Raw genomic sequence first — 25,127 nt, forward strand, 5'->3', positions numbered from 1 at the left:
AGCTCAGAATCACGTCCCTTAAGGCCTTGCAAGATGTCAGCTTTTTTTTTTTTTTTTTTTTGAGACGGAGTCTCGCTGTGTCGCCCAGGCTGGAGTGCAGTGGCGCAATCTCAGCTCACTGCAAGCTCCGCCTCCCGGGTTCACGCCATTCTCCTGCCTCAGCCTCCCGAGTAGCTGGGACTACAGGCGCCCGCCACCGCACCTGGCTAATTTTTGTATTTTTAGTGGAGACGGGGTTTCACCGTGTTAGCCAGAATGGTCTCGATCTCCTGACCTTGTGATCCGCCCGCCTCGGCCTCCCAAAGTGCTGGGATTACAGGCGTGAGCCACCGCGCCTGGTCGATATCAGCTTTTATACACAGAGAAATGGGAGCCATAGAGGATTCTAAACAGGAATGACATGAGCCGACTTCGGGTTCTACAGGATCCCTGAACGGAGACTAGACTTAGCAGGGAGGATAGAGCTGGGAGACCAGTTAGAAGGCTACTGCAGTGGTCCAGGGGGGAGGCAGCGGTGGTAGGAACCAGGTGGGAATCACTGATCACGCGAAAGCTAAGAATGGGTAGTCTGTCCGGCGCCCTGCTCTCTGCTTTCTGCGATCTAGGTGTTGGAGTCTGACATTCTCATCATTCACTCACTGCATAGGTAATCTTGGGCAAGTTGTTTTTTTTTGGGGGGGGGGGTTGTTTTGTTTTGTTTGTTTTTTCAGACAGCGTCTCACTCTGTCGCCCAGGCTGGAGTGCAGTGGTGTGATCTCGGCTCACTGCAACCTCCGCTTCCTGGGTTCAAGCGATTCTCCTGCCTCAGCCTCCTGAGTAGCTGGGATTACAGGCGCCCGCCACCACGCCCAGCTAATTTTTGTATTTTTAGTAGAGACAGGGTTTCACCATGTTGGCCTGGCTGGTCTCGAACTCCTGACCCCGTGATCCGCCTGCCTCGGCCTCCCAAAATGCTGGGATTACAGGCATGAGCCACCGCGCTCGGCCTGTTTTTTGTTTTTTTGAGATGGGGCCTCGCTCTCTTGCCCAGGCTGGAGTGCAGTGGTGCAATTATCGGCTCATCGCAACCTCCGCCTCCCGGGTTCAAGTGATTTTCCTGCGTCAGCCTCCTGAATAGCTGGGATTACAGGTGCCCACCACCACACCTGGATAATTTTTGTGTTTTTAGTAGAGATGGGGTTTCACCATGTTGGCCAGGATGGTCTCGAACTCCTGACCTCAGGTGATCCGCCTGCCTCGGCCTGCCAAAGTGCTGGGATTACAGATGTGAGTCACTGCACCTACACAAGTTTCTTAACCCTTCTCTGCCTCATTTTCTCATCTGTGAGACGAAGACAGCCTCCCACCCAGACACACTCCCCTCACGGGGCTCTGGGGAGAAATGATGTGAAAAGCTTTGCTAGTAACCTCTACAGCATGGAGGGAGTTCTCGAAAAGGGATTTCCGAAAGGTTTTGATGCCTGGGAAGCCTGTTCATTTTTGTGATGTCCTTGGAGCTGGGCCAGGCACTATCAAGCTAAATCTTAGCTTTCGTCAGGATGGGGGGAGTCATTGAGGGAAATTTCCAAAGGAAGGGGGAACAGGATGGGTGGGGGGGTGAGGGCACGGGCAGAAGCAGTGATCACTGACAGGAGGTGTCCACAGAAGACGGACTGCCACTGGCCCTGGAGACAGAAGATCAGCCCCGGGTTCAAATCCCTCCTTAACAAGTGCTGAAATGGGCCAGTTCCTCAACCTCTCTGGCCTTCAGCTGCCTCATCTGTCAAGCAGAAATCAAACCTCGAACTTCCTCCCGCTGTTAGAATTTCAAGGGAGTTTTAAAGACAGAGCTTTCAACTCTGACCAGTCAACAAGCGTGACATCAAATGTACTGTTCGTTGTTATTATTCTGTTGCTACAAGGCAGTTAGTTTCCCGGCTCCCCTGCAGTCCCCCCAGCCCCTCCTAGATATGTCTGCCAGCCCCGCCCTGGGGTCACTCCAGCCAGGCTGTGCCAGGTGAACGCTCAGGTATGCGGAGGCGGAGGCAGGACGGCCCTGGGAGGGAGCAGGAGGAGGGGCCAGCAGCCTGGAAGGGAAGGACAGCGGAGAGCAGGGCAGAGCCTGAGCAGGCAGGTAAGGAGATCCGGGTCTGGAGAGAAGGGGGCCCAGGCTTGACCAACGGGTGTGAGGGAGGAGGGACTGGGGCCTGGACTCCTGGGTCTGAGGGAGGAGGGGCTGGGGGCCTGGACTCCTGGATCTAGGGAGGGGGGCTGGGGGCCTCGACCCCCTGGGTCCAAGGGAGGAGGGGCTGGGGGCTGGGCTCCTGAGTCTGAGGGAGGAGGGGCTGGGGCCTGAACTCCTGGGTCTGAGGGAAGAGGGGTTGGGGGCCTGGACTCCTGGGTCTGAGGGAGGAGGGACTGGGGCCTGGACTCCTGGGTCTGAGGGAGGAGGGACTGGGGCCTGGTCTCCTGGGTGTGAGGGAGGAGGGGCTGGGGCCCGGCTGCCTGCATTGAGGGAGGAGGCTGGGGTAGGAGTTAGAGGCTCCTACTGGCCAGGCCCTCACATCTTTGCTGGCTCCCAGGGCACCTCCAGGTGGGCAGGAGCTTCCACTCAGCACCATGAGCACCGCCACAGGGTAAGTGCCCCGGACCCCGGGTCCCAGCCCCAGCGCGCCTCCTGCCTGCCCTCGCCTCCTCACCCACACCCGCAGATCCTGTTTGCGGCAGCCCAGACTCTGGCCCAAGCCCGGACGCTCAGGAGGAAGCCAGAGCTGCGCTCCTCCCTGCCCAGCGTGGGGTTAGGGGCCCCCACTGCAGAGCAGACAGGCCTGAGCTCCAGTTCAGCCCTCACACTCAGTGCCGATGTAACCCTGGTCAGAGGACGTCACCTCTTGGAGCCTCCGCCCTCCTCTGTGACACAGGGACAATGTCGAAAAACTGGAGGGATAGTGCATTACAGGACTTAGCGACCACCTCACTGGCAGCAGGTGCTCAACTCATAGGAGCTGCTGTTGCGATTGTTATGTTGTTAGTAAATATTAACCCTTTGCTAGAAAATCAGGGCTGTTGATAATGAAGACTCGAGTCCCCCAGAATAAGCAGGGAGAAAAACAATGAGAGATGAGTCAAAATACCTGCATGGTAGGTAGTGAGCTCTCTGGCCCAGAGGTAATCAAATTGTGATGACATCAGACTGGCAGGAGCGGGATGAGGAACAGGAGTTTGGGAAAAAGGGTTTTTCAGTTCCCCTGATGCCACCTGATCGCTGAGCTTCTGTTATGTGCGTGCAAGTGGGGATTCAAGAATTCTTAGGAAAGGTAACCTTAGGAAGAAATTGAGAACAGGACACAGAGAAGGATGTGGCTGGGAAGTGCCTGGCCCGTGGCAGTGGGAGGGGAAGCAGATAGTTCCCTGCCTACTTCAGATACCACGAATGCTATTGTAACCCTTCCCATTTATTGAGCAACTTCTGTGTGCTAAGCCCTGGCAGCATCTTAAGAATGATAATGACAGTTATTGAGGCTTCAAAATACTTCACCTCCATCATCCGATTGAATTTGCCCAACAGCCCTATCAGATGGTTACTATGTTACAGAAAGAGAAACTGAGGTAGGAGAGATTAAGTCTCCTCCTCAAAGTCTTATGGGCAAGGAGGCAGTGCAGAGGGTTTGAATCCAGGACTGTGCCATGGTAGAGATCACACTCCCCTACCACCCAGCACCACCGCCTGACCTGACCTGTCTTTTTTTTTTTTTTTTTTTTGAGATGGGGTCTCACTCTGCTGCCAGGCTGGAGTGCAGTGGCACAATCTCGACTCACTGCAACCTCCGCCTCCTAGGTTCAAGTGATTCTCCTGCCTCAGCCTCCCACGTAGCTGGGACTACAGGCGCACGCCACCACACCCAGCTAATTTTTGCATTTTTAGTAGAGACAGGGTTTCACCACGTTGGCCAAGATGGTCTCGATCTCTTGACTTTGTGATCCGCCTGCCTCTGCCTCCCAAAGTGCTGGGATTACAGGCGTGAGCCACCGCGCCCGGCACACCTGTCTTCTTAAAGTCCAGCTCTGGCTCTGAGCTCTCCTGCTCAATAATAATAAAATAATAATAATAATAATAATAATAATAATAATAACCATTGCATCGCTCCCCGTTAGCTTCGTAATGAAGCCCTTGCTGCCCGGCTTGGCATTTCCACAGGATCTGCCCCCAGTTCCACAGTCTCTCTCATTCTTCTTTTCTTCACCAGCCCAGAAGCTGCCCCGAAGCCAAGCGCCAAGTCTATCTATGGTGAGTGGGGGGCAAGGGAGCCCCAGGCCCACAGAACTGGGTCTAAAGAAACAGGACCTGGCATCCAGGGTCTTGGAGGAGGAGGGGCTGGGGGCCTGGACTCCTGGGTCTGAGGGAGGAGGGGCTGGGGGTTTGGACTCCCGAGTCAGAGGGAAGAGGTGCTGGGGGTCTGGACTCCCGGGTCAGAGGGAAGAGGGGCTGGGGGGCTGGACTCCCGGGTCAGAGGGAAGAGGGGCTGGGGGGCTGGACTCCCGGGTCAGAGGGAAGAGGGGCTGGGGGGCTGGACTCCTGGGTCAGAGGAAGAGGGGCTGGGGGGCTGGACTCCTAGGTCTGAGGGAGGAGGGGCTGGGGGCCTGGACTCCTAGGTCTGAGGGAGGAGGGGCTGGGGGCCTGGACTCCTGGGTCTGATGGAGGAGGGGCTGGGGGCCTGGACTCCTGGGTCTGATGGAGGAGGGGCTGGGCCTGGACTCCTAGGTCTGAGGGAGGAGGGGCTGGGGGCCTGGACTGCTGGGTCTGATGGAGGAGGGGCTGGGCCCGGACTCCCAGGCTCATTCTCTTTCTCCCCTGGCAGAGCAGAGGAAGCGTTACTCCACAGTTGTTATGGCTGATGTATCCCAGTACCCAGTCAATGTGAGTCTGGGGTCTGTGTTCCCCCAGGACATCTTCTGGGGCAAAGGTGGCCTCAGGAGATAGGGCTTTTGAAAGCAGCTGGGCCCCCAAGCAGGAAGCATGTGGAAAGTCAGTTTGCCCATCCATAAGATGGACCTCCGTTGCCTCATCTCAGTCATGGATATGAAGTCAGGGGCCTTGGGTCCACTCAAATCTGCCAGCCTTTCCTCCAGGCCAGCTGTGGTGCTGGACAGTGGGACCACGGAGACAAATCAAGACAGAGCCCTGCATGAGAAGGGGGTAGACAAGGTCCAGAGGAACCCAAGGAGGCGCCTGGTGCTCTAATGGAGGTGGTAGGGGGCACAGCAGGAGACCCCAGGAGGCATTTAGAAGGAGAGAGCTATAATCCAGACTCCTTCCCTGCCCACAAGGAGCCTCCAGTCTGTGAGAAGCCAGACTCAGGTGCTAGTCACTCTGATGGAAGGGAAACAAAGGGCACTGGGAGGAGGAGCTGATTTGTGGAACAGGTGATCAAGGAAGGCTTCCTGAGGGAGGTGTGGTTAGACTCAGGCTGAAAGTCTGATTATTCCGGGGGATTCTGAGCCCACCTGGCATCATCTTGGGCCTCACTGCTTTCTCCGTGGTCCGTACCAGCACCTGGTGACGTTCTGCCTGGGTGAGGATGATGGCGTGCACACCGTGGAGGATGCCTCCAGGAAGCTGGCCGTCATGGATAGCCAGGGCCGAGTCTGGGCACAGGAGATGCTGCTGCGAGTGTCTCCCGACCATGTCACGCTGCTCGACCCGGCCTCCAAGGTGCCAGGGGGCACATGGGTGGGAGGAGTGTCTGGGGCAGGGACTTCGGGGGTCTGGGTGCGAATCTTGGCTACTGCACGTCCTTCCTCTGGGAACTCTGGCGAGGGACCCCGGCCCCCATCTTGAGCCTTAATAGCCTCATCTATTAAACAGGGGTGTTATCCCTAACCCCCTAACCGCGTGAGGTTGCCCTGACCTGCTGGCCCACACTCCCGTCGCCATTTAGTAGTACCATCATTTCGGGGCCTCAGTTTACCCCGCCATCCCACCCCGCAGGAGGAGCTGGAGTCGTACCCACTGGGCGCCATCGTGCGCTGTGACGCGGTGATGCCACCCGGCAGGAGCCGCTCGTTGCTGCTGCTCGTGTGCCAGGAACCCGAGCGTGCCCAGCCCGACGTGCACTTCTTCCAGGGCCTGCGCCTCGGGGTGAGCGAACGGGCTGGCTCTGGGGGTGGAGCTGGAACTGGGCGGAGCCTGGAGCCAGGGCGGAAATGGGTGGGGCCTCTAGGTGGGGCGGGGCCTGGGTCTAAGGCGGGATCAGAGCAAGGAAGGGCAGGGGACCTGGGAAGGAAGTTCTGGAAGGCAGTGGGGTTTGAGATTGGACCCATGGTCAAGACAGAACACGAAGGTGGGATGAGGACATGAACAGAACATGGCCAAGAAGGGTCTGGGGGAGCAGCCAGGACGAGGATGGGGGCGAGGAACCACCCGGACTGGGTCTCCATGGGCGGGGTCGTGGCTTAGGGCAGGGACAGGTGTAGGGCGAGGGGTGAGTCCAGGGCGTGGACGGTGGCCGCACGTGGTCTGGGACTGAGCTGAAAAATCGGCCAGGGGTGAGGCCCGGGTAGGAAGTGGGTGCGGCGTGGGGAGGCGTGGCCTGACGGTGTGATTGGCAGGCGGAGCTGATCCGAGAGGACATTCAGGGGGCTCTGCACAATTACCGCTCGGGCCGCGGGGAGCGCAGGGCGGCGGCGCTCAGGTGAGAGGGAAGAAGTTGGCGGGGTCTCTGGTTAGCCGGTTTCCCCTCCTTGTGCCTCAGTCTACAACACCAGCCTGGAACAGAACAAGAGTTTTGCATGGAGTCAAGCACACCCTAGTCGAGTCTTGTCTGTACCTCCCAGACGAGCTGACCCCTTCTCCAGAACTCTGCTTCTTTTCTCTGTTCCCTGTCCAGGCCCTCAGTTTCACTCTAGAGAGGTGCTATCCCTCCCTATATCGGATTTCTCCCTACCTCGTTGAATTTGCTTACTCCCTTTGAGCCTTTTGAGCCTCAGTGTGTCTCGTTCTGCGCCCTGGATTTCCCCCTCCCTGGACCCCTCAGTGGACCCAGCCTTGGTGTCCCCGTCGCCCTCCGCAGGGCCACGCAGGAGGAGTTGCAGCGCGACCGCTCGCCCGCCGCTGAGACCCCGCCCCTGCAGCGCCGCCCGTCAGTCCGCGCAGTGATCAGCACCTTAGAGCGGGGCGCGGGCCGCGGACGACCCCAGGCGAAGCCCATTCCCGAGGCAGACGAGGCGCAGAGGCCTGAGCCGGTGGGGACCTCGAGCAACTCTGACTCGGACTCCCCGGAACTGGGTCCCCGGGGTCCTGACCTGGCGGTTCTGCAGGCGGAGCGGGAAGTGGTGAGCCGTAAGAAAAGGGGTATGGGGGCGGGGCCAGGCGACTGGAGGCGGGGCTAGGGCGTGGAAGGGCGGGGCCGGCTGCGGGACGGGAGTTCTCTGTCAATCTGGTCAGACTTCTGCGTTATGGAGGAGGGGCTGGGGTCGGGGGCGGGGCTTGGTTGTGGGGCGTGGCCAGGTGTTTGGGGCGTGGCCTGATCTGGGGACGTGTGTAGGTGCTCAGGTTCAGGACTTTGACGGGGATGGTTCTGGAACTCGGGACCCCTGAGCGTCCGCCTCCTCTGTCCCCCAGGACATCCTGAACCACGTGTTCGACGACGTAGAGAGCTTTGTATCGAGGCTGCAGAAGTCGGCGGAGGCGGCCAGGGTGCTGGAGCACCGGGAACGCGGCCGCAGGACCCGGCGCCGGGCGGCTGGGGGTAAGGGGCACCCCCGCGTGGTATCTGAAACCCTTCCTGATCTCTTCCAAATGTCCCCGCTCTCCCCAGGGTCTCCCCTCCCGCCACTTGCCAGGGCTGACCTCACCGCCATCTTAACCGGGTGTCCACCTCTCTCTCTCTGCCTGCCTGGTGCTGGCCCCGCGTCCCCATCGCCGCGCCCGTCTGACCCCCTCAGAGGGCCTGCTGACGCTGCGGGCCAAGCCGCCTTCGGAGGCCGAGTACACCGACGTGCTGCAGAAGATCAAGTACGCCTTCAGCCTGCTGGTGAGGACGCGTCCGCCCCTGGGCCGGGGCGCGGGCACGGCGAACCCGCCCCGTCCCCGCACCCACGCCAACCACCTCCCTCCCCACGCCCCAGGCCCGGCTGCGCGGTAACATCGCCGACCCCTCCTCTCCGGAGCTGTTGCACTTCCTTTTCGGGCCTCTGCAGATGGTGAGACCCGCCCCAGGCCCTCGGGCCCCCCTGCAGCGGGAGGAATCGGGTTCGACTTGTAGAAGGTGTGACGGCACAGCCTGCCCCCTCCTGCTCCCCTGACAGATTGTGAACACGTTGGAAGGGCCCGAGTTCGCGAGCAGCGTGCGGCAGCCGCACCTGACATCGGATGCCGTGGCACTGCTGCGTGACAACGTCACTCCACGTGAAAACGAGCTCTGGACCTCGCTGGGGGACTCGTGGACCCGCCCCGGGTGAGGGGCGGGGCTAGGAGCCAGGGGGCGTGGTGATTGGAGGAGCATAAGGGGCTGGGAGGTGGGTGGCATGATGATTGGAAAATAGGACTAGGAGGGTAGGGACGGGTTAGAGGCGTGGCTTAGTTGTGTTGGGGCGGAGCTTAGGACAGATGCCAAGATTCAATTGGAGGAAAGGCCAGGAATTAACGTGAAGGAAATATTTAAGACCACCAGACCAATCAGATTGAAAGAAAAGGTAGGGTTTAAAGGAATAGAGGGGCTACGGGGCAGGGGCGGGGTTACGCAAAGGGGCGGGGCTTCTGGAAGGTTTGGTCTATAACTTTGGTGATGGGACAGAGTCTGTGCACTGGGGGCTGGGAGTTCCGCAGGGAAAGGGTCAGAACCTGAAACCGACCTTATGGAAAACCTGATGTGGAATCAGGTGAGATTTAGAGGCTGGATAAGGCAATTTTTTTCCAGAGAGAGAGGTGGGTGGGGTCTCAATATGTTGCCCAGGCTGGTCTGGAACTCCTGGCCTCATGCGATCCTCCCATCTTGGCCTCCCAAAATGCTGGGATTACAGGCGTGAGCCACCGCGCCCGGCGTAGAAATATAAATTGCTGTTGAGTTGGGCTTAGAGCTACCGGCAGGACTTGGTGAAAAGTGGCGGGGCTAGAATCGTTGGGATACAGCGAGCTTTAGGGGAAAACTTAATGAAGTTAATGACAGAACTAATTTGGGGGCTGTACCAGGATCCCTGAGCTCTTGGCCCTGTCCCTGGCCGCAGGCTGGAGCTGCCCCCGGAAGAGGGACCCCCATACAGACCCGAGTTCTTCAGCGGCTGGGAGCCGCCGGTCACTGACCCGCAGGGCCGCGCCTGGGAGGACCCAGTTGAGAAACAGCTACAGCACGAGCGGAGGCGCCGGCAGGTGACCCAAGCGACACAGCAGGGCCAAGCCTGGGAAGTCCGGGGGCGGGCCGGTCCGCCTGGCCCCGCCTGACCCGACTCTCTTACTTCCTACAGCAAAGCGCCCCCCAGGTCGCTGTCAATGGGTGAGTGTCCGCCCCAGGGCAGGGCAAGGGGGTCCAGTAGGGGTGCGTCCCGGGGGCTCCCGGTGCTGACTCCGCCCCCTTTTTTTCTGTGTTTTTCCTTCTGTCTTCCTGGCTCTTCTCAGGTGGGTGAGATGGTGATGGGGCGGGCCGGGGCCGGGAGAGAGGGAGGAGCAGGGAGGGAGGGGGCGGGACCCAGACTTCTGGGGCCAAGGGAGGAGGGAATGGAGACCCGGGTTCCCGGGCCTAGGGGAGGAAAGGGGCTGGGAGTGGGTAAAGTCTGAGAGGTTGGATCCCTGGATCCCCAAAAGGCTGGAAGAAGGCAGTTTGTTTTCCCGGGGCCTGGGAAGCACCATGCCTGGGCTCCCTGTGAGGACAGAGCCCTGGATATTGGAGGGGGGGAGGCTGGGGAATTGGACCTTTGGGTTTTGAAGAATAGCCCAAGTCTGGTGCTTGGGATCCTGGAGACCCAGAGGAGCAGGCTTGGGACTTCAAGGGCTTGGGGGCAAGTTTCTGGGAAAGTTAGGAAGTGGTAGTACCTGGGCCCCCGAGAGGGGTCAAGGCTGGACGATTAAACTCTTGGTTTTCCAGAGGCTGTAATGCAATTGTCTAAGTCGCTGCTGGGTGTCGGACTGGGTTAAAAGGTTTAAGGGTTAAAAGGATAAGATTGAAGCTTGAGACCTGGACTCCTAGGTCCCTGGGGGAGGAAAGAACATTCCAAGTCATGGTTCTGCCAAGCAGTGGGGGCTCAGACTCTGGGTCCTGGGGGAGGGAAGGAGGTAGATGGACCAGAACTCTAGGGTCCTTGAGCGAACAGAGGGCAGATCGGAGGGAAGCAACGTGGGAGGAGACGAAAACAAAGAAGCGAGGCTGGAGGAGACAAAGGGGGGTCTGGGTGAGGGCCCCGGCAGAGGGTCTCACCAGGGACAGCGTGCTGGGAGCTGCCGGCCCCACACAGGGGGTGCCGCGGCCCTGAAGACCCCCCCTCTCCCCTGCACAGGTAGGCCTGATCCAGTCTGAGGTCCCTCTTATTGGGGGTCAGAGCTGAAATCCCACCCCTGCCCCCAGCTGCCTGATATCGCAACCCCCCTCCCTGTTCACAGCTTCAAGTCACTTTCTCTGAGCCGCAAGTTCTTTTTTGCAGGGAAACTGGGAATAATGATAATCCGTTCCCAGAACACTGAGAAGTCTGTGGTGTTGTAGGAACTAGCAGTTAAGGGCTCAAGGCTGTGACCGGGTTCAAGTTCAAGTCCAGCTGCCTGCAAACTAAGGCAGCATTATTCAGACATGGGCTGCCCTGGTGCCAGGCTGGCGATGCCACTCTCTTACTCTGTGACCTTTACATCCCTGTGCCTCAGCTTCCTCCTCTGTGAAAATGGAGAAGATAATAGGGTCTCTGGGGGAGGAAGAAACTGGGGGAGAGAGGGGAGTCCAAATTCATGGTTCTACCGACAGTTGTCATAAAGATCAAATCAACTAATATACGTAACAGAACAGTGCCTAGCACATAGTAAGTGCTACAGAAGTGGTAGCTATTGTTTGTTTTTTGAGACAGTCTCGCTCTGTCATCAGGCTGGAGTGCAGTGGTGAGATCTCAGCTCACCGCAACTTCTGCCTGCCGGGTTCAAGCAATTCTCCTGCCTCAGCCTCCAGAATAGCTGGGACTACAGGCGCGTGCCACCACGCCCAGCTAATTTGTGTACTTTTTAGTAGAGACAGGGTTTCACCACGTTGGCCAGGATGGTCTCGATCTCTTGACCTCGTGATCTGCCCGCCTCAGCCTCCCAAAGCGCTGGGATTACAGGCGTGAGCCACCGCGCCCGGCCTAGCTAGTGTTTTTATTATGCTTATGAGTTATGATATATAAGCCCAGTGCCTATTAGATGCTCAATAAATGACAGCTGTTTCTAGCTGTGTGATGTGGGCAAGTGATTTTCTCTCTCTGAGCCTCATTCTCCTCTGTAAAATGGAATCGATGATGGGATAGTACCCACTACATATGCCTACAGCCCAATGCCAAGCAACGGAGGGAGCAAAACATATTCAGGCTGTTAGTCTCGTTTCAAATTTCTATTAACAGTATTAACCCGGCCCCTGCTGTGCCCCCAGCTTGGCTCTAACCCCAGCTCACACCAGCACCCTGCAGCCCAGAGCAATGGGGCTGGCTGCCTCCTTATCTCCAACCCTCCCGCTTCTCCTCAGTCACCAAGACTTGGAGTCAGAATCTGAGCCTCAGCTGGAGTCAGAGACAGGCGGAAAATGGGTCCTGTGTAATTATGACTTCCAGGCCCGCAACAGCAGTGAGCTGTCGGTCAAGCAGCGGGACGTACTAGAGGTTAGAGGAGCGGGAGGCCGAGGGGCAGGAATTAGCCAGCCCTAGCTGCAGATGCAGGCTCTGAACCTTCTGCTCTTTACCGCACCCAGGTCCTGGATGACAGGCGCAAGTGGTGGAAGGTTCGGGACCCAGCGGGGCAGGAGGGATACGTGCCCTATAACATCCTGACACCCCACCCCGGACCCCAGTTTCACCACAGCCAAAGCCCTGCCCGCAGCCTGGTGAGCGAGCCCAGACGCTGGGGTCTTGAGGGAGAAGAGGCTGGGACCAGATTCTGGGAACAAGGGGCGTCAAGAGTGCTGGAGCAGGTGGTGACTGGGGGTTCAGAAATGCATCTCTAGAAAGGGGAGAGGCTGGGACTCTGAGTCCTCTCCCTAACCCAGGTACTCTCTCCTTCCTTTCAGAACAGCACTCCTCCTCCGCCACCAGCCCCAGCCCCGGCCCCACCTCCAGCTCTGGCTCGGCCCCGCTGGGACAGCTGCGATAGCCTCAACAGCTTGGACCCCAGCGAGAAGGGTGAGTGGTGGGGACGCCGGCTGTAGGGAGCGGTCCTTATCCTTGCTTTCTAGGCAGGGAAACGGGGGCTCAGAAAGAGCAAATGGACTCCCGCCCCATTCTGGGGACGCTGGAGCGCCCCCCTGCCCCGCCCTCTGGCCCCAGGACCCCTCGCCCTGAGCCCGCACTCCCTCCCTCCCGGTTTCCCACCTGCAGAGAAATTCTCCCAGATGCTCATTGTCAACCAGGAACTGCAGGCGCGCCTGGCCCAGGCCCGCTCAGGCCCGAGCCGCGCAGTCCTAGGGCCCCGCGCCCCGGAACCGCAGCTCAGCCCGCGCTCGGACGCCTCCGAGGTCCGCGCCTGGCTGCAGGCCAAGGGCTTTAGCTCCGGGTGAGTGGGGCGGGGGCCCTCTCGGCGCGGGTTGATACGGACGCTGGGGGCGGAGCGTTCCGATCGTCCGGGAGTCGGGGGGCGGCAGTCGTGGAGACCACAGGGAGCCGGGATTAGCCCGAAGTGAGGGTCTGTCTGGTAGCAACACCCAATGGCAGCCTGTGATTGCCATGTGTTTTCAGGACTCCGACTGGATTCCTTAGGGAAATCCCGCCCCCTTCGAAAGCAGGATGCGGCCACGCCCCCCGGGTGGCACATTGTGATTGGTGGGTGGGGTTCAGGAGGTGTCGGCCCTGCCCCCGCTAGAGCTAGAATGCTGTTCTGATTGGACCATCGCCGGATGGGCGTGACATGATTGTCGGGGCTGGGGCATCTGCCGACCGGCCTGACGGCGCCCGGGCTGCCCTTGCTCAGGACCGTGGACGCGTTGGGTGTGCTGACCGGGGCGCAGCTTTTCTCGCTGCAGAAGGAGGAGCTGCGGGCGGTGAGCCCCGAGGAGGGGGCGCGTGTGTACAGCCAGGTTACCGTGCAGCGCGCGCTGCTGGAGGTGAGCCAGACCGCTGGTCCCTGGGTCTGGGTAGGGCTGGGATGCCGAGGGCTCGGACGCCAGGACAAAGCGATTTCCACCCCGCCCTCCAGGACAAAGAGAAAGTGTCAGAGCTGAAGGCAGTGATGGAGAAGCAAAAGAAGAAGGTGGAAGGAGAGATGGAAATGGAGGTCATTTGACCTGCCCGGCGCCCTTCGCAAAGAGTGACGAGGCCCCGTGGGAGAACGGACTCTTCAGACTCTCCCCAATGGCGGAAATCGATCTTCTGAAGGATGGCCAATCTGCTCCTGCCCTGGTCTTCCCCCGATCCCGGTGGACAGACTTAACAATCCTTGCTGCAGTCCCTCCGGAGCGAGCGGATCTGGACTGGCTGGGAGTGGGGAGGGCGTGGAGACAGTCTACGGAAAGCGCTAGCAGACCCCCGAGAGGGTGCAGTGGAGCCCTGAGCATTGTAATATGCCGCCCAGCCTATAAACAGCCTCCTTACTTAGCAGATGGTGTGTCAACTGCTGTCCTCTACCCGGCTACCAGGAGGCCCAGAAACCTGCCCCTCGTCCCAGTCACAGCCTCAAGGAACCTGGAAGATGTTCCACCTTCTTTGGTTTCTCTCTCCGAACCCTCCTTTCCATCCCCAGGGTCCCAAACCAGGCTCCCTCCTGACCTCCTAGCCAGCCTAGTCCAGCTTGCCCGATCTTCAGGTTTCCCTGGCTCAGGGCTGCTGGGCATGAGGCTTTGTGTCTCCCTTCCCGCCTCACCAACGTTCTCACTCATTCCCTCTTGCGTCCTGGCCCTGCCCTTCTCCAAACGCTCCCAAGCGTTCAACCTCTGAGGTTTGCACTTGCCGTCTCTGCTGGCTGAAACAGCCATTCCCTGCCTGGCGAACTCCTATTCAGCCTCCCTGGCCCAGCTCAAACACTCACTGTGGGGCAGCCTGCCCTCATCCCCGAAGCTAGTTTCCCAGCATCCACTTCTCCACTTTGTTCCCCACCCTGCCACGGCCCTACCAGGTAGAACTGGCTGCCTCCCAAGCATGCCACAGCTTTCTGGCCACTCTTTATCCTGGGAGATGGCAGCCAACTGAAAACTTCCTACTCCCTCAAGAACTAGCTCCTTTTCCCTCTGGCAAGCCCTGTAACTTTCTTTTCCCCATTATCCACGTGGCTGGTAAGGTCTGCTTTTCTCTGGATCCTACTGTTTTCCAGACTGGACATTCTCTGCCTTTGGGAAGAATGGGCCTTTCTGTTTCTCCCCTGGCTCTGCCTTCCCCAGATTACTGCGGGCCTCTGGGCCTCAAGCTGTCCGCGAGTTGTTCCAACCTGGGCCACCAGATGGCGCCCTCCAAGACGGGAAAGGATCAGAGAGACCCCCCCTGGGACAGGCAGGAGTTCTCAGTCCCCACTTTGCCACCTCCTGCCTGGTTCCTTCTGGTTCCTTCCTTCCTCTTTGGATCTGCAAGAATCCTTCTCCTATCTGCCCCGTCCCTAGATCCTACTCACATACTTCCCTTGGCTCCCTATGGCCCACCAGATAAAACCGAGGCCCCAGGTTGGCAGTCATAGGTTGCCCACTCGGCTCACCAGCTTCTCCGACCACAGGGCTCAGCTTCCCTCCTCCAGCTGCCAAGCTTGGTTCATGTGGTTGCTTCTGCCCAGAGTACTCTCAGCCCCTCTATCACTTGCCCGGGGCCCCACCCCTCATTCTTAATAGGGGAATAGGAAAGGTAGGCAATTCCCCCAAACCTCTTTGCTCCATTTTCCCCTCCCCAATAAGCCCCCGTGGCTCACGCCACCTAGGCTGCAAACTGAAATGCCTGCAGGAACCCGACAAGAGACCCAAGTGAGCCAGCTGGGCCTCAGCCCCACTCCCGTCACAGGCCAGCTTGTTTGAACATCCTGGCAGCTGTATCTTCCAATATTCTCAGAACCTGACCATCTCTCACCATCTTCACTCCCATCACCCCGGCCAGAGCCACCCTCTCTCTTGCTCGGATTTCACCAGTAGACCCTTAGCTGGTCTCCCCAGTCCTCACCACCAACCCCCAGCCTGTTCTCCATGCCAGAGGGACCTGTTAAAACCTAAGTCAGGCCATGGCCACGCTCCAAAAGACACCCAGGGCTCCAATCTCACAGCTCAAGCCCTTCCCAGGGCCAAGTCTCCACACAGCCACCGTTACCTCTCTAACCTCATTCCCTGCTTTCTCCAGCTCCTCAGCTTCCCGAAACACATCAGGTGCATTCCTACCCCAGGGCCTCTACACACAGCTGCCATCATCCAGAGCACCCTTCCCTCAAATACCTACACAGCTCCCTCTCCACCACCTTCACGCATCTGCCTGCACCAGCTTTTCCGTGAGGGCTGCCCAGGCCACTGTATTCAAAACACATGTGCACACACATGCACCCACCTTCCCAACCCCTTTCTTTTCTCCAGAGCACTGCCACCTTGAAATACATTTATTTTAACATCGAATGCTCCCCTCCTAAAAGTATTGGATCTTTGTTTTGTTCAGTGATTATCAGTCACACTGGACTCACTCAGTCCTGTTCTTCCCGTTGGTGTTATAGTAATTATTGAACGGATGCCTCATCTCAGAAGATGGCTCCTCCTCAGCTCTAGTCAACTGTGGCTATGCAGGACTGAAAAGTTCATATTGTCACAGATTCCTGTTCTTTCAAAAGAAGCCAAAATTCTTTTTTTTTTTTTTTTGATGGAATCTCGCTCTGCTGCCCAGGCTGGAGTGCAGTGACTCGATCTTGGCTCACTGCAACCTCTGCCTCCCAGGTTCAAGCGATTCTCCTGCCTCAGCCTCCCAAGTAGAGTAGATGGGATTACAGGCACCTACCACCATGCCTGGCTAGTTTTTGCATTTTTAGTAGAGATGGGGTTTCACGATGTTGGCCAGGCTGGTCTCGAACTCCTGACCCGAGGCCCGCCTCGGCCTCCCAAAGTGCTGGGATTACAGGCGTGAGCCACCACACCCGGCCAAAATTCCAGATTTTTACACACAAATTTCTCCAAATGTTAAATGTTGGCAATTGACTAAATTTGTTTCAAAGACACTGATGGCAAAACCCAAGCTCCCCAGCTCCATACCCCTGGCCCCAGAGGTCTTGCCCGCCGATCCCTCCTGCCCCATCAGCTTCCCCTCAGCCCCCTGCCTGCAATCACGCGGGCTCCATCTTGGAGCCTTCACTCCCGCTGGGGGCTCATCTTGAAGCTCCTTCACCACACAGGTGAGCAAGCACCAACCCATCCCCCGGCACCCACCCAAATGGCCCAGTGGTTTGGTCAGGGACACACACAGCCCCCAGCAGGAGCAGGAAACAGTGCCCTCCCTCTGGCTGGGAACACAGACCTTGAGTGGCAACTTCACGACTTTTATTTGTGGTGCCTGTGCTTTATCTCGAAAATACCTTCTCCCCCTGCCCCAGACAGTGGGCGGGGAGGGGGCAGCAAAAAATAGAAGACGTCCCTCCCTATTGCACATGGACCCTACATACAGGCCCACCTGGCTGAGGCTGGCGGGACTTGGCACATTCTTGGATCCCTGCTCAGGAGGGGAGGGGTGACGGGGTGGCATCACACGTGAGATGGGGACCTCCAGGCGGCCACTCTGGTCCTAGCTACTGATCCTTGCACTTCTTGGTCCTCAGTTCCTTCCTGGTCCCATCTCTGGCCCTGGTCCCCTCTGGCAACGTCCTCCTACTTGGCTCAGCCTCCCACCTCCATCCTGGCCTCGGGTGGCCCCCTTGGCTCCTGGGGACTCTGCTCCCCTCCCAGTCCGGAGGTCCCAGGGGGGCTATGGCTTCTCTGAGACTTCCCCCGGAGCCCTGTCACTCGTGTTCACACGGGGGAAGGGTGCGTGTGGCAGAAGCAGCTGTATAAATACGGGTGCAGGAAGTCCCTTCCGGTCACTTGGAGAGTTTGCTGATGACGCGGATCAACGCTGCATTCTCATCCTTGAGGCGCTGGTTGTCGGCGCGGAGGTCAGACAGGGCCTGGGGGACGGCACGGGTCAGCTGGGCAGCCCTGGCGGGTTGCGCCCCCACCCATCCTCGGCCCTCTGCCCACAGCCCCCACCTTCAGCTCCTCCTCCAGCTCTGCGGCCTTGCGTTCCAGGGCCCTGCGCTCCTGGAATGAACAGGGAAAGTTCAGAAACCGAGTGAGGCTGAGGAGGGCAGGGGAAGGCCAGGGGCCAGCTGGGAAGGGCAATGTGGCTCTCTTGGTCCAAACTTAGTGATGTGAGGCTGGGGACGCCTCTGGCCCCCATCCCCCCTGCCCCTACTCACGAATCTCTCCAGTTCCAGAAGGGCTGGCCTCTCAGCGAAGCGTTCTTGCCTCTGGTGAGGACACAGAAAGCACAGGGGTCAGCAGCGTAAGCCAGCACTGCTCTGAGAGGTCCTAGGCTCCTGGTGGGGACCCGCCCGCCCACTAGGCAGCCCACAAGCCCCTCCCGCATGGGCCAGGCCCCGCCACCAGCAGGCCCACAGCCCCTCGCTCAGACTCCGCCTCCGAGATCTCGGCCCCGCCCCTCAAGTGGCGCTCGGCCCCGCCCCTCAAGTGGAGCCCAGCCCCGCCGGCGCCCCCCAGGCCAGGCTCTGCCTCCCAGCAGTCTGAGCCCCGCCCAGGCGGCCCTGCCAGTTCCTGTGACCCTGGCCTCGGCGCCCTTACCTGCGTGGCCCGTTCCAGCTCCACCTTGAGCTGCGCCAGCCGCAGCGTGGTCTCGGTCAGGGCCTCGCGAAGCCGCTCGTTCTCCCTGCGCAGCTCTGCATACAGCTGGGGGTCAGGTGGAGGAGGGTCAGGTGGAGGCTGGGGGCGATGCTGGGGGGCGGGGAAGCCAGGAGGTGGGCACCCAGCAGGGGAAGCCCCGACGGAGGGGTGGGATCGCACCTTCCTAAAGCCTCCGTCCGGCTCCTCTGATTCTGGCTCAGGTTCTGGGTTGAGGTCCCGCTGCGACCGCTGCCTGCGGGCTGAAGGGCCGCCCTCCAGGGTGCTGGGGCAGGGGCGGAGCGCGCGTCAGGGGCCGGCCCGGCCCGCACGCACACCCCACCTCTCCCACCCCGCCCCTACCTGGACTCCTGGCTGCGGTCAGCCGGCTCCGCCTCCTCCCCCTGTGGCAGGTAGAGGGGGGGTTCAATGGGTATGGGAGGGGCTTTAGCGGGTATGGGAGGGGCCTTAGCCGGTATGGGAGGGGCTTTAGCGGGTATGGGAGGGACTTTAGCGGGTATGGGAGGGGCTTTAGCGGGTATGGGAGGGGCTTTGCCCGCCCCCCGGCCCACCCTCTGCACCAGCTCGGCCCCACCTGAGCCCCTCACCTCCGCAGGCCCCCTCCACTCCTTTCCGACCTTGCGGTGCTCCCTGGCCGCCTGCGGTCCCGGACCCTGCCCGTCGGGCGCCTCTGCTGGCGGAGGGGCAGGAATCAGCCCAGGCACCTCCAGAGGCCCCTCTGGGTGCCCAGGTCCCCGGGTCAAGCCCCAAGGAAAGCAGGAAGACTATAGGAGAGACTGGATGATTCCCCGGGAATGACTTCCCCCAGAGAGCAGACCTCACCTCTCTGGGCAGGGCTGTCAGAGTTCTCCACTCCAGGGACGCGAGGCCTCCGGGAAGGGTCCTGTCGGGAGGGGAAGGCGAGTCAGGGGATCAGGACATCCCGCACCACCCCACGCGCCCTCGCTGACCCCTCTCACCAGGCTCTGCGCCGGCTTCTCTGACTCTGGGGCCTTCCCTGCAGCCTTCTCCGCCTCCTTCAGGTCTGTCAGAGTCACACCCTGTCAGGGAAAGGGGACAGTCAGGGGACACTGGGGTCAGGGCACAGCCCCTCCTCCTTCAGACCCAGGAGTCCAGACCCCCAGCCCCTCCTCCCTCAGACCCAGGAGTCCAGACTCCAGACCCCAGCCCCTCCTCCCTCAGACCCAGGAGTCCAGACCCCAGCCCCTCCTCCCTCAGACCCAAGAGTCCAGACCCCAGCCCACGCCACACCTGTGTGGACCTCCGAGACTGGCGCATGAGACGGGAGCGAGCTTTTCTCTGGGATTCTGACTCCTCATCCCGCACAGGCATCTGGTAGGACCTGAGGGAAGGGTCCCAACTTCAGACAGGGGACCTAGGGACCCTGTCCCATTCCGTGGCTGATACCCTCCATTTGAGACAAGTTCTGTGGGAGGGGACTCCAACTCCCAGCAGACCTGGGGCCAGCTCTCCCTCAGGAGCCCACCCAAAGCCCCGGGACTCCTGCTTGACATCGTCTCTCCCTGCTAGGGGCGGGGGCGGCAGCTTCCTGCCCCGGCCTCTTCACCTCCGTCGGTCCCGGGAGTCCGCTGGGGGCGCCGTGGAGGCTGTGGGGACGTTTGGCTTCGCTGGGGATTCAGGCTCCGGAATCCTGGAGGGAGGCGAGGAGTTCTCCAAGCAAGGAGGAGGCTTGGTGACCTCAGACCTGCATCAATTCATTCATTCAACAAACATTACCCAGCTGCGTTGTGTGCCGGCACTGGAGATGCAGCCGTGAACAAAAGAAACAAATTATCTGGACCACGACAGAGTCAGAGCTGAGCAGAAATACGCAAAACCGACAACAGCCATGAAAAGACCAGCACACTACCCAACCGGTCAGAAGGGTAAGGGACTCTGACAGAAGCAGCAGTGCGACAACTGAGAGCGGGAGGGTGTGCATGTGCAGACGGCGCCGTGGTGGCAGCAGGGTGGTCGGTGTGTGCAGATAGGGAAGAAGGTGACGTTTCAACACAGACCTGAGGGAGGGAGCGAGCCCCCAGGAGGAACACAGCACAGGCTCTGGGGTGGGAGTAGGAACCAGACCCCAGGGGGCACATGGTCTCACTCAGGATCACACGGACAGGCTTGGAACCCACGTCTGCCGCCCACCCCCGAGGGGCCCAGGCCCTGGGGACTCACAGGGCAGAGGGTTCCGGCAGCTTCCGGGAGGGGGTCGGGGTAATTCTGGCAAGACAGAGCTCCTTGGTCTGTGTGGAGAGGAAAAGGGGAGGAAGGGGCAGTTCCCTCAACTGGGCAGGGGCCTGGGCCTGGACCCGGCCCAACCCTCACTCACCTGAGTGGAGGTCCCTTCCAGCCAGGAGGAGGAAGCCGAACGCTGCAGCCCAGCCCCAGGAGCTCCCTCCGCTGTCCGCCTTTCCGGGGGACCCAGGGCACCAGAACTCCCGGTCTTCAGGAGGCCAAAGCGCCTGGAGAAGGGGGCCTCTTCAGGCGGCTGGGAGGAGGAGGAGGTCTCAGTTAGGGAGAAAGGATCCCTCTTCTCAGACCTCAAGGGTTAGCCCCCAAAGAACTGCAACAAACTACAATTCCCATCAGCCCCCGGGGCAGGCACAGCCCGAAAAGGAAGCCGGTTGTCCAGGAGGACTCTGGGAACTATAGTCTTCGCCCTACCTGCCCCTGCCAGAGGTTCACAGGCTGTATGGAATCCCACCTCCCGGCCCTCCCAGCCTCACAGGACCTCTCAGGTCATCCACTCACCACGGGGCTCTTAGGGCTGGGGTGCGGTGGGGAGGAGACGCCATTGAGGGTTCTGGGTTCTGCAGGGGGTGGTTCTGTGATGTGGGAACACCGGGCAGGTCACGGAAGATGCCAGTTGCCTCTAGATTCAGAGAACCCGACCCCTCCTCCCTCGGACCCAGGAGTCCAGATTCAGGCCCCTCACCGGTGGGACCTTCTTCCCCCTCATCCTCGTCCTGGATGGGGGGCCCCCCAGCCCCACCAGGTCGGCGCTCCTTGGACAAGTCCTGGAGGGAAATCTTCTCTCGACTGCTCAGACGACACACAGAGCTCCTGTTGGGGAAGGAGAGGGTGCTGCAGTGCAAGCCCGGGGCCTCCAGCCACCCCGCCAGCCCAGGACTCCTCCCTCCCTATACCTTCTGTGTTTGCTGCTAGAGGGCGCTTGGGGCTCCTGGCCCCGGCTCTGGGAAGCTTCTTTCTGGTTCCGAAGCTGCAAGGAGGGAAGGGGGCTGCAGGGGAGGGTGGAGCACACATGCCCCACAGCAACACCACCATGAACAGCTGTGCAGGAGCTCAGCGCCCAGGCGGGCACCGAGGGCTTGTGGGCTTACTGGTTTCCCTATAGATGGCCGCACACCTCAGGGACAGGAGGTGCCCTGCGTCCAGCAGGCGCCCGCGGCTGCCACGTGCAGGCACTGCCGTCTTGTCCTCACAGCCCCCACCCATGAGAAGCCTCCAGTCTCATCCCCTTCTAGCTCCAAGGGGAGACCTGCTTAGACCTCACCCCGACCCCTCAGCATACCCAGGGCACTGGTGGGCCCTCAGCTGCCCCAGCTCCTGCAGCTGGCACTTGCCTCCTCCTTCCCCACACAGTTCACCACTGTTTTCACACCTTCCCCACACAGTTCACCGTCTTCACACCTTCCCCACACAGTTCACCACCGTCTTCACACCTTCCCCACACAGTTCACCACCGTCTTCACACCTTCCCCACACAGTTCACCACCATCTTCACACCTTTGTACTGGGAGGGCCCTTCATTCCTGCCCTTCTAGCAAACTCTTAGTGCTGTAGTACTCACGTCTTCCAGAAAGTGTCCCCAGATGCTCCCAGGCTGGGCTCCCCTCATATCTGGGCCACCTAAGCTGACCCTGCCCCACCCATTAAACCCTTCATGGCCGTATCACCCTCAGGCCGGAAGCCACTGTGCTCCTCGCCTGGCACTCGTGGCCCTCCCAGGTCTGCCCTGCCTTACGCTCCCCTCCTTGGGCACCTCAGGGCACCCACACTTGCCCCCCAGCCTGTGTGAGACCGTCTTCTCCTACATCCATCAGCCTCCACCTTGCTCCTGCCAACCTTTCAAAAGAGGAAGCTGTCTCCGCTCCCCTGCCCACGCACCAGAAGCCCTAGGCCTGGCCTCGGGAGCTTCCTGTCACCTCACGGAGCTCACTGAACGCTGGCAACGGCTCTAGTGCTTTCCCGTGGCACGTGCTCATACAGGTGCGCACCATACCATTCCCACTTGACAGACGAGGAAACTGAGGCCCGGAGAGGAAAGTGGCTGGCTGAGACTCACGGCAGATCCATGGCAGAGCCGGGATTCCAACCCAGGCAGTCTGGCCAGGGGTCATGCCCTTCACTCCTTCACTCTAAGTTTTCCCAGCAAGGCTGCCCCGGGGATGGCTGGGGGACACCTTGCGGGTGACCAGCCCAGTCTGAGTCTAGGACAATCCTGCACATGGCTGCTGGCAAGGGCCACCCTGAGGTGATGGGGTGTGCTAAGCAACCTCACCAGGGTGTCAGACAACCCCGTCCAGATCCTTCTGCCGCCCCTCCACCAGGCAGGCAGGAAGCTCTGCAGCCCCATCTCTATCCTGCCCTGGTGGGGGTCTCTCCTGAGGCTGGGGCTGGGGCTGGGGCACCAAGCGGGAAAGAGCAGGTCGCTGGGGTGGTGGGTGTCAGAAGTCAGGGGGTCCCCCCTCTGCACCCTCCTCGGAGGAGCTGAGGAGACATGGGGAGTCTGGGGTAAGCCCCTCAGCCCTGACACTCACATCCTCCTGTTTCCGGGCCAGTTCCTCCAGCAGGCTCAGTACTTCCTCATCGGCCAGGTCACAGGGACGCTGCCCCTGGGTCGGGGGAGGAGCAGGAGCAGACGATGAAGGAGGTGCTGGGCACTCCCCACGCCCTGCCCCTCACCAGCCTGGGCACTGGCCCTCACCGCGTGGGTCAGTGAGTCCATGCCCCCGCCATGCTCGGCCAGCAGGCGGCAGGCGTCCTCCACGCCCCAGTGTGCCGCTGCGTGCAGGGGAGTCCAGCCGTCCCCGTCCCGGAGCTCTGGATCGTAGCCAGCCTGGAGGAGCAACCTGGGGGCCAGGGAGGCTCAGGGTCAGAGGCCAAGGCGGGGCCCTTGGCCGAGGGCTGATTTCGGCCAGCGGTTTGGTAACCGAAGTCCCAGGTCACCAGACTGAAACATCCCTGGACAGGCTGGTAAAGAGCCACTGCCCAGCATCCCCTGCCACAAGAGGCCCCTCTGCACCAGGCCTTGTCCCTCCCCTTGGACCAGCAGCTACATGTTAAACCCTGGCCCTGCAGGTGGCCTCTGGAACCTGCTCCTGGTGCTGGCAGGAGGTCACCCTGGCTGTGGGATTCCAAGGTGGCGGTAGTGGGGTGTAAGGAGGCAACCCCGGAGGACACAGGTGCAGGACCCTGTGCCAGCCCCCATGCCTGTCAGAAGGATGGGACCCCCAAAGGGCTGTCTCAGGGCAGTAGTGTTCTAGGACCCGGGCTGGCTTAAAGCAGTGACTCCCAACCAGGGCAATGCTGTCCCCCAGGGGAGACCCGGCAGGTCTGCAGAAATCTTTGTTGTCATAACTTAGGGCAAGGGTTAGTGGCATCGGCTGGGTGGAGGCCAGGGAGGCTGCTCCACACCCAGCAGCGCTCAGCAACAGCCACACAAGGAGAAGGATCTGACCCAAAATGTTGCTATAGTGCCCAGGCTGAGAAACGCTCACTCGAGACAATAACCACCTTAAACCATTCAATTTGAGGGCAAAGGCAGGGCTACAAGTCCAAGGCCACTCTCCAAGCTCAGCTTAGGGTAGGACATGTCTATTTTTGGAGAACTGGAATGAGTTTCTGTGTCAATGAGAAAGAGCTTCACAAAGTGGGAACAGATGGACAGCCTGGGATATTCTACAAAGAGGCCTTATAAGCACAAGTCCCTCTATCTGGTCCCGCCCACCTCGCCCCTCACCTTTCCCACACTTTGCCTGGGGCTCAGCCTGCCCCAGCTGTGCTGTGCCCCTCGCTATTTCCCCAAGCGCCCGCCCGCTGCTGGCCTCTGCACTTGCTGCTCTCAGCCGGGCAGTGTTCTGTGCCCTGCAGCATCTCACGCTGAGCCCCTTTTTGGCAGTCACCACCCCCTCACCCCCATGTCTCCTGACCCCAAAGCCCCGCCTCATCACACTTGTCTTCTCCCATCACCCTATTTATATCTTAAGCCAGCAGTTCTCAACTGGGCCAATGCTGCCCCCCAGGGGACATCTGGCCACATCCAGAGACATTTTTGGTTCTCACAACCAGGGATGCTCCCGACATCCCATAGGTAGAGGCCAGGGAGCCTGCCCCACATCCTGTGATGCACGGGACGGCCCCGCAGCAAAGAGCGATCAGCCCAAAATGTCTGTCTCCCCACGAGGCTATGAGCCGCACACAGGCCCAGATCTGTCTTGTTGACCCACTTCCCTGGCACCTAACAGACTGCCTGGCACACAGCAGGGGCTCAAAAATAAGCATCGAATGAGTATCATCAAATAAACATATACCTCTACTCTGCAACAAATTTTTTTTGTTTTGTTTTGTTTTATTTTGTTTTGAGACAGAGTCTCACACTGTCACCCAGGCTGGAGTGCAGTGGCACGATCTCCACTGACTGCCACCTCCGCCTCCTGGGTTCAAGCAACTCTCCTGTCTCAGCCTTCCAGGTAGCTGGGATTACAGGCGCCTGCCACCATGCCCAGCTAATTTTTTGTATTTTGTTTGTTTGTTTGTTTTTGTTCTGTTTTTTTTTTTTTTTTTTTTTTTTGTATTTTTAGTAGAGACGGGGTTTCACCGTGGTCTCGATCTCCTGACCTCGTGATCCGCCCGCCTCGGCCTCCCAAAGTGCTGAGATTACAGGCTTGAGCCACCGCGCCCGGCCTGGTTACATTATTTTAAAAATGCAGTCAGGCTGGGCACAGTGGCTCATGCCTATAATCCCAGCACTCTGGGAGGCTGAGGCAGGCGGATCACTTTAGGTCAAGAGTTCGAGACCAGCCTGGCCAACGTGGCAAAACCTGTCTCTACTACAAACACAAAAATTAGCCAGGCGTGGTGGCACACACCTGTAATCACAGCTACTCAGGAGGTTGAGGCAGGAGAATTGCTTGA

The 25,127-nt window shown here is 59.8% G+C and overlaps 2 protein-coding genes across 3 annotated transcripts in view; one reads left to right on the top strand and one right to left on the bottom strand.

Annotated features, from left to right (window-relative positions):
• The first annotated feature begins 2,063 nt into the window (after positions 1–2,063).
• On the top strand, positions 2,064–13,787 carry EPS8L1 (EPS8 like 1). Of its 2 annotated transcripts, XM_032171121.2 has the most exons (20): positions 2,064–2,113; positions 2,562–2,615; positions 4,227–4,267; positions 4,839–4,897; positions 5,531–5,692; positions 5,969–6,118; positions 6,589–6,671; positions 7,050–7,311; positions 7,601–7,727; positions 7,924–8,012; positions 8,107–8,181; positions 8,287–8,435; positions 9,205–9,346; positions 9,442–9,470; positions 11,670–11,802; positions 11,892–12,023; positions 12,207–12,318; positions 12,514–12,688; positions 13,103–13,235; positions 13,328–13,787. In XM_032171121.2, exons 2-20 carry the CDS (start codon positions 2,599–2,601, stop codon positions 13,412–13,414), a joined length of 2,157 nt encoding a protein of 718 aa, XP_032027012.1. In that variant the 5' UTR covers positions 2,064–2,113; positions 2,562–2,598; the 3' UTR covers positions 13,415–13,787. The 2 variants fall into 2 exon arrangements, with proteins under 2 accessions (XP_032027012.1, XP_032027014.1); XM_032171123.2 differs by lacking the exons at positions 2,064–2,113; positions 2,562–2,615; positions 4,227–4,267; ... (1 more) ...; positions 5,531–5,692; positions 5,969–6,118 and adding an exon at positions 6,334–6,379 and having other exon boundaries at positions 6,587–6,671.
• A 2,809-nt stretch (positions 13,788–16,596) lies between these two features.
• Positions 16,597–25,127, bottom strand: part of PPP1R12C (protein phosphatase 1 regulatory subunit 12C) — a 26,649-nt gene continuing 18,118 nt past the window's right edge. The window contains exons 5-22 of the mRNA XM_058425789.1: positions 22,918–23,062; positions 22,751–22,825; positions 21,116–21,189; positions 20,905–21,032; positions 20,721–20,794; positions 20,299–20,457; positions 20,145–20,212; positions 19,531–19,668; positions 19,215–19,305; positions 18,923–19,003; positions 18,786–18,846; positions 18,551–18,636; positions 18,306–18,346; positions 18,126–18,228; positions 17,907–18,011; positions 17,525–17,575; positions 17,316–17,366; positions 16,597–17,233 (exon numbers count right to left, since the gene is read on the bottom strand). Coding sequence (XP_058281772.1) covers positions 17,147–17,233; positions 17,316–17,366; positions 17,525–17,575; positions 17,907–18,011; positions 18,126–18,228; positions 18,306–18,346; positions 18,551–18,636; positions 18,786–18,846; positions 18,923–19,003; positions 19,215–19,305; positions 19,531–19,668; positions 20,145–20,212; positions 20,299–20,457; positions 20,721–20,794; positions 20,905–21,032; positions 21,116–21,189; positions 22,751–22,825; positions 22,918–23,062 — 1,618 coding nt within the window. The 3' untranslated portion in view covers positions 16,597–17,146. The remainder of the gene's footprint in view (positions 17,234–17,315; positions 17,367–17,524; positions 17,576–17,906; positions 18,012–18,125; positions 18,229–18,305; positions 18,347–18,550; positions 18,637–18,785; positions 18,847–18,922; positions 19,004–19,214; positions 19,306–19,530; positions 19,669–20,144; positions 20,213–20,298; positions 20,458–20,720; positions 20,795–20,904; positions 21,033–21,115; positions 21,190–22,750; positions 22,826–22,917; positions 23,063–25,127) is intronic.

This window comes from Hylobates moloch, unplaced genomic scaffold (assembly GCF_009828535.3).
Source record: "Hylobates moloch isolate HMO894 unplaced genomic scaffold, HMol_V3 SCAFFOLD_12, whole genome shotgun sequence".
In the NCBI taxonomy this organism is placed as follows: domain Eukaryota; kingdom Metazoa; phylum Chordata; class Mammalia; order Primates; family Hylobatidae; genus Hylobates; species Hylobates moloch.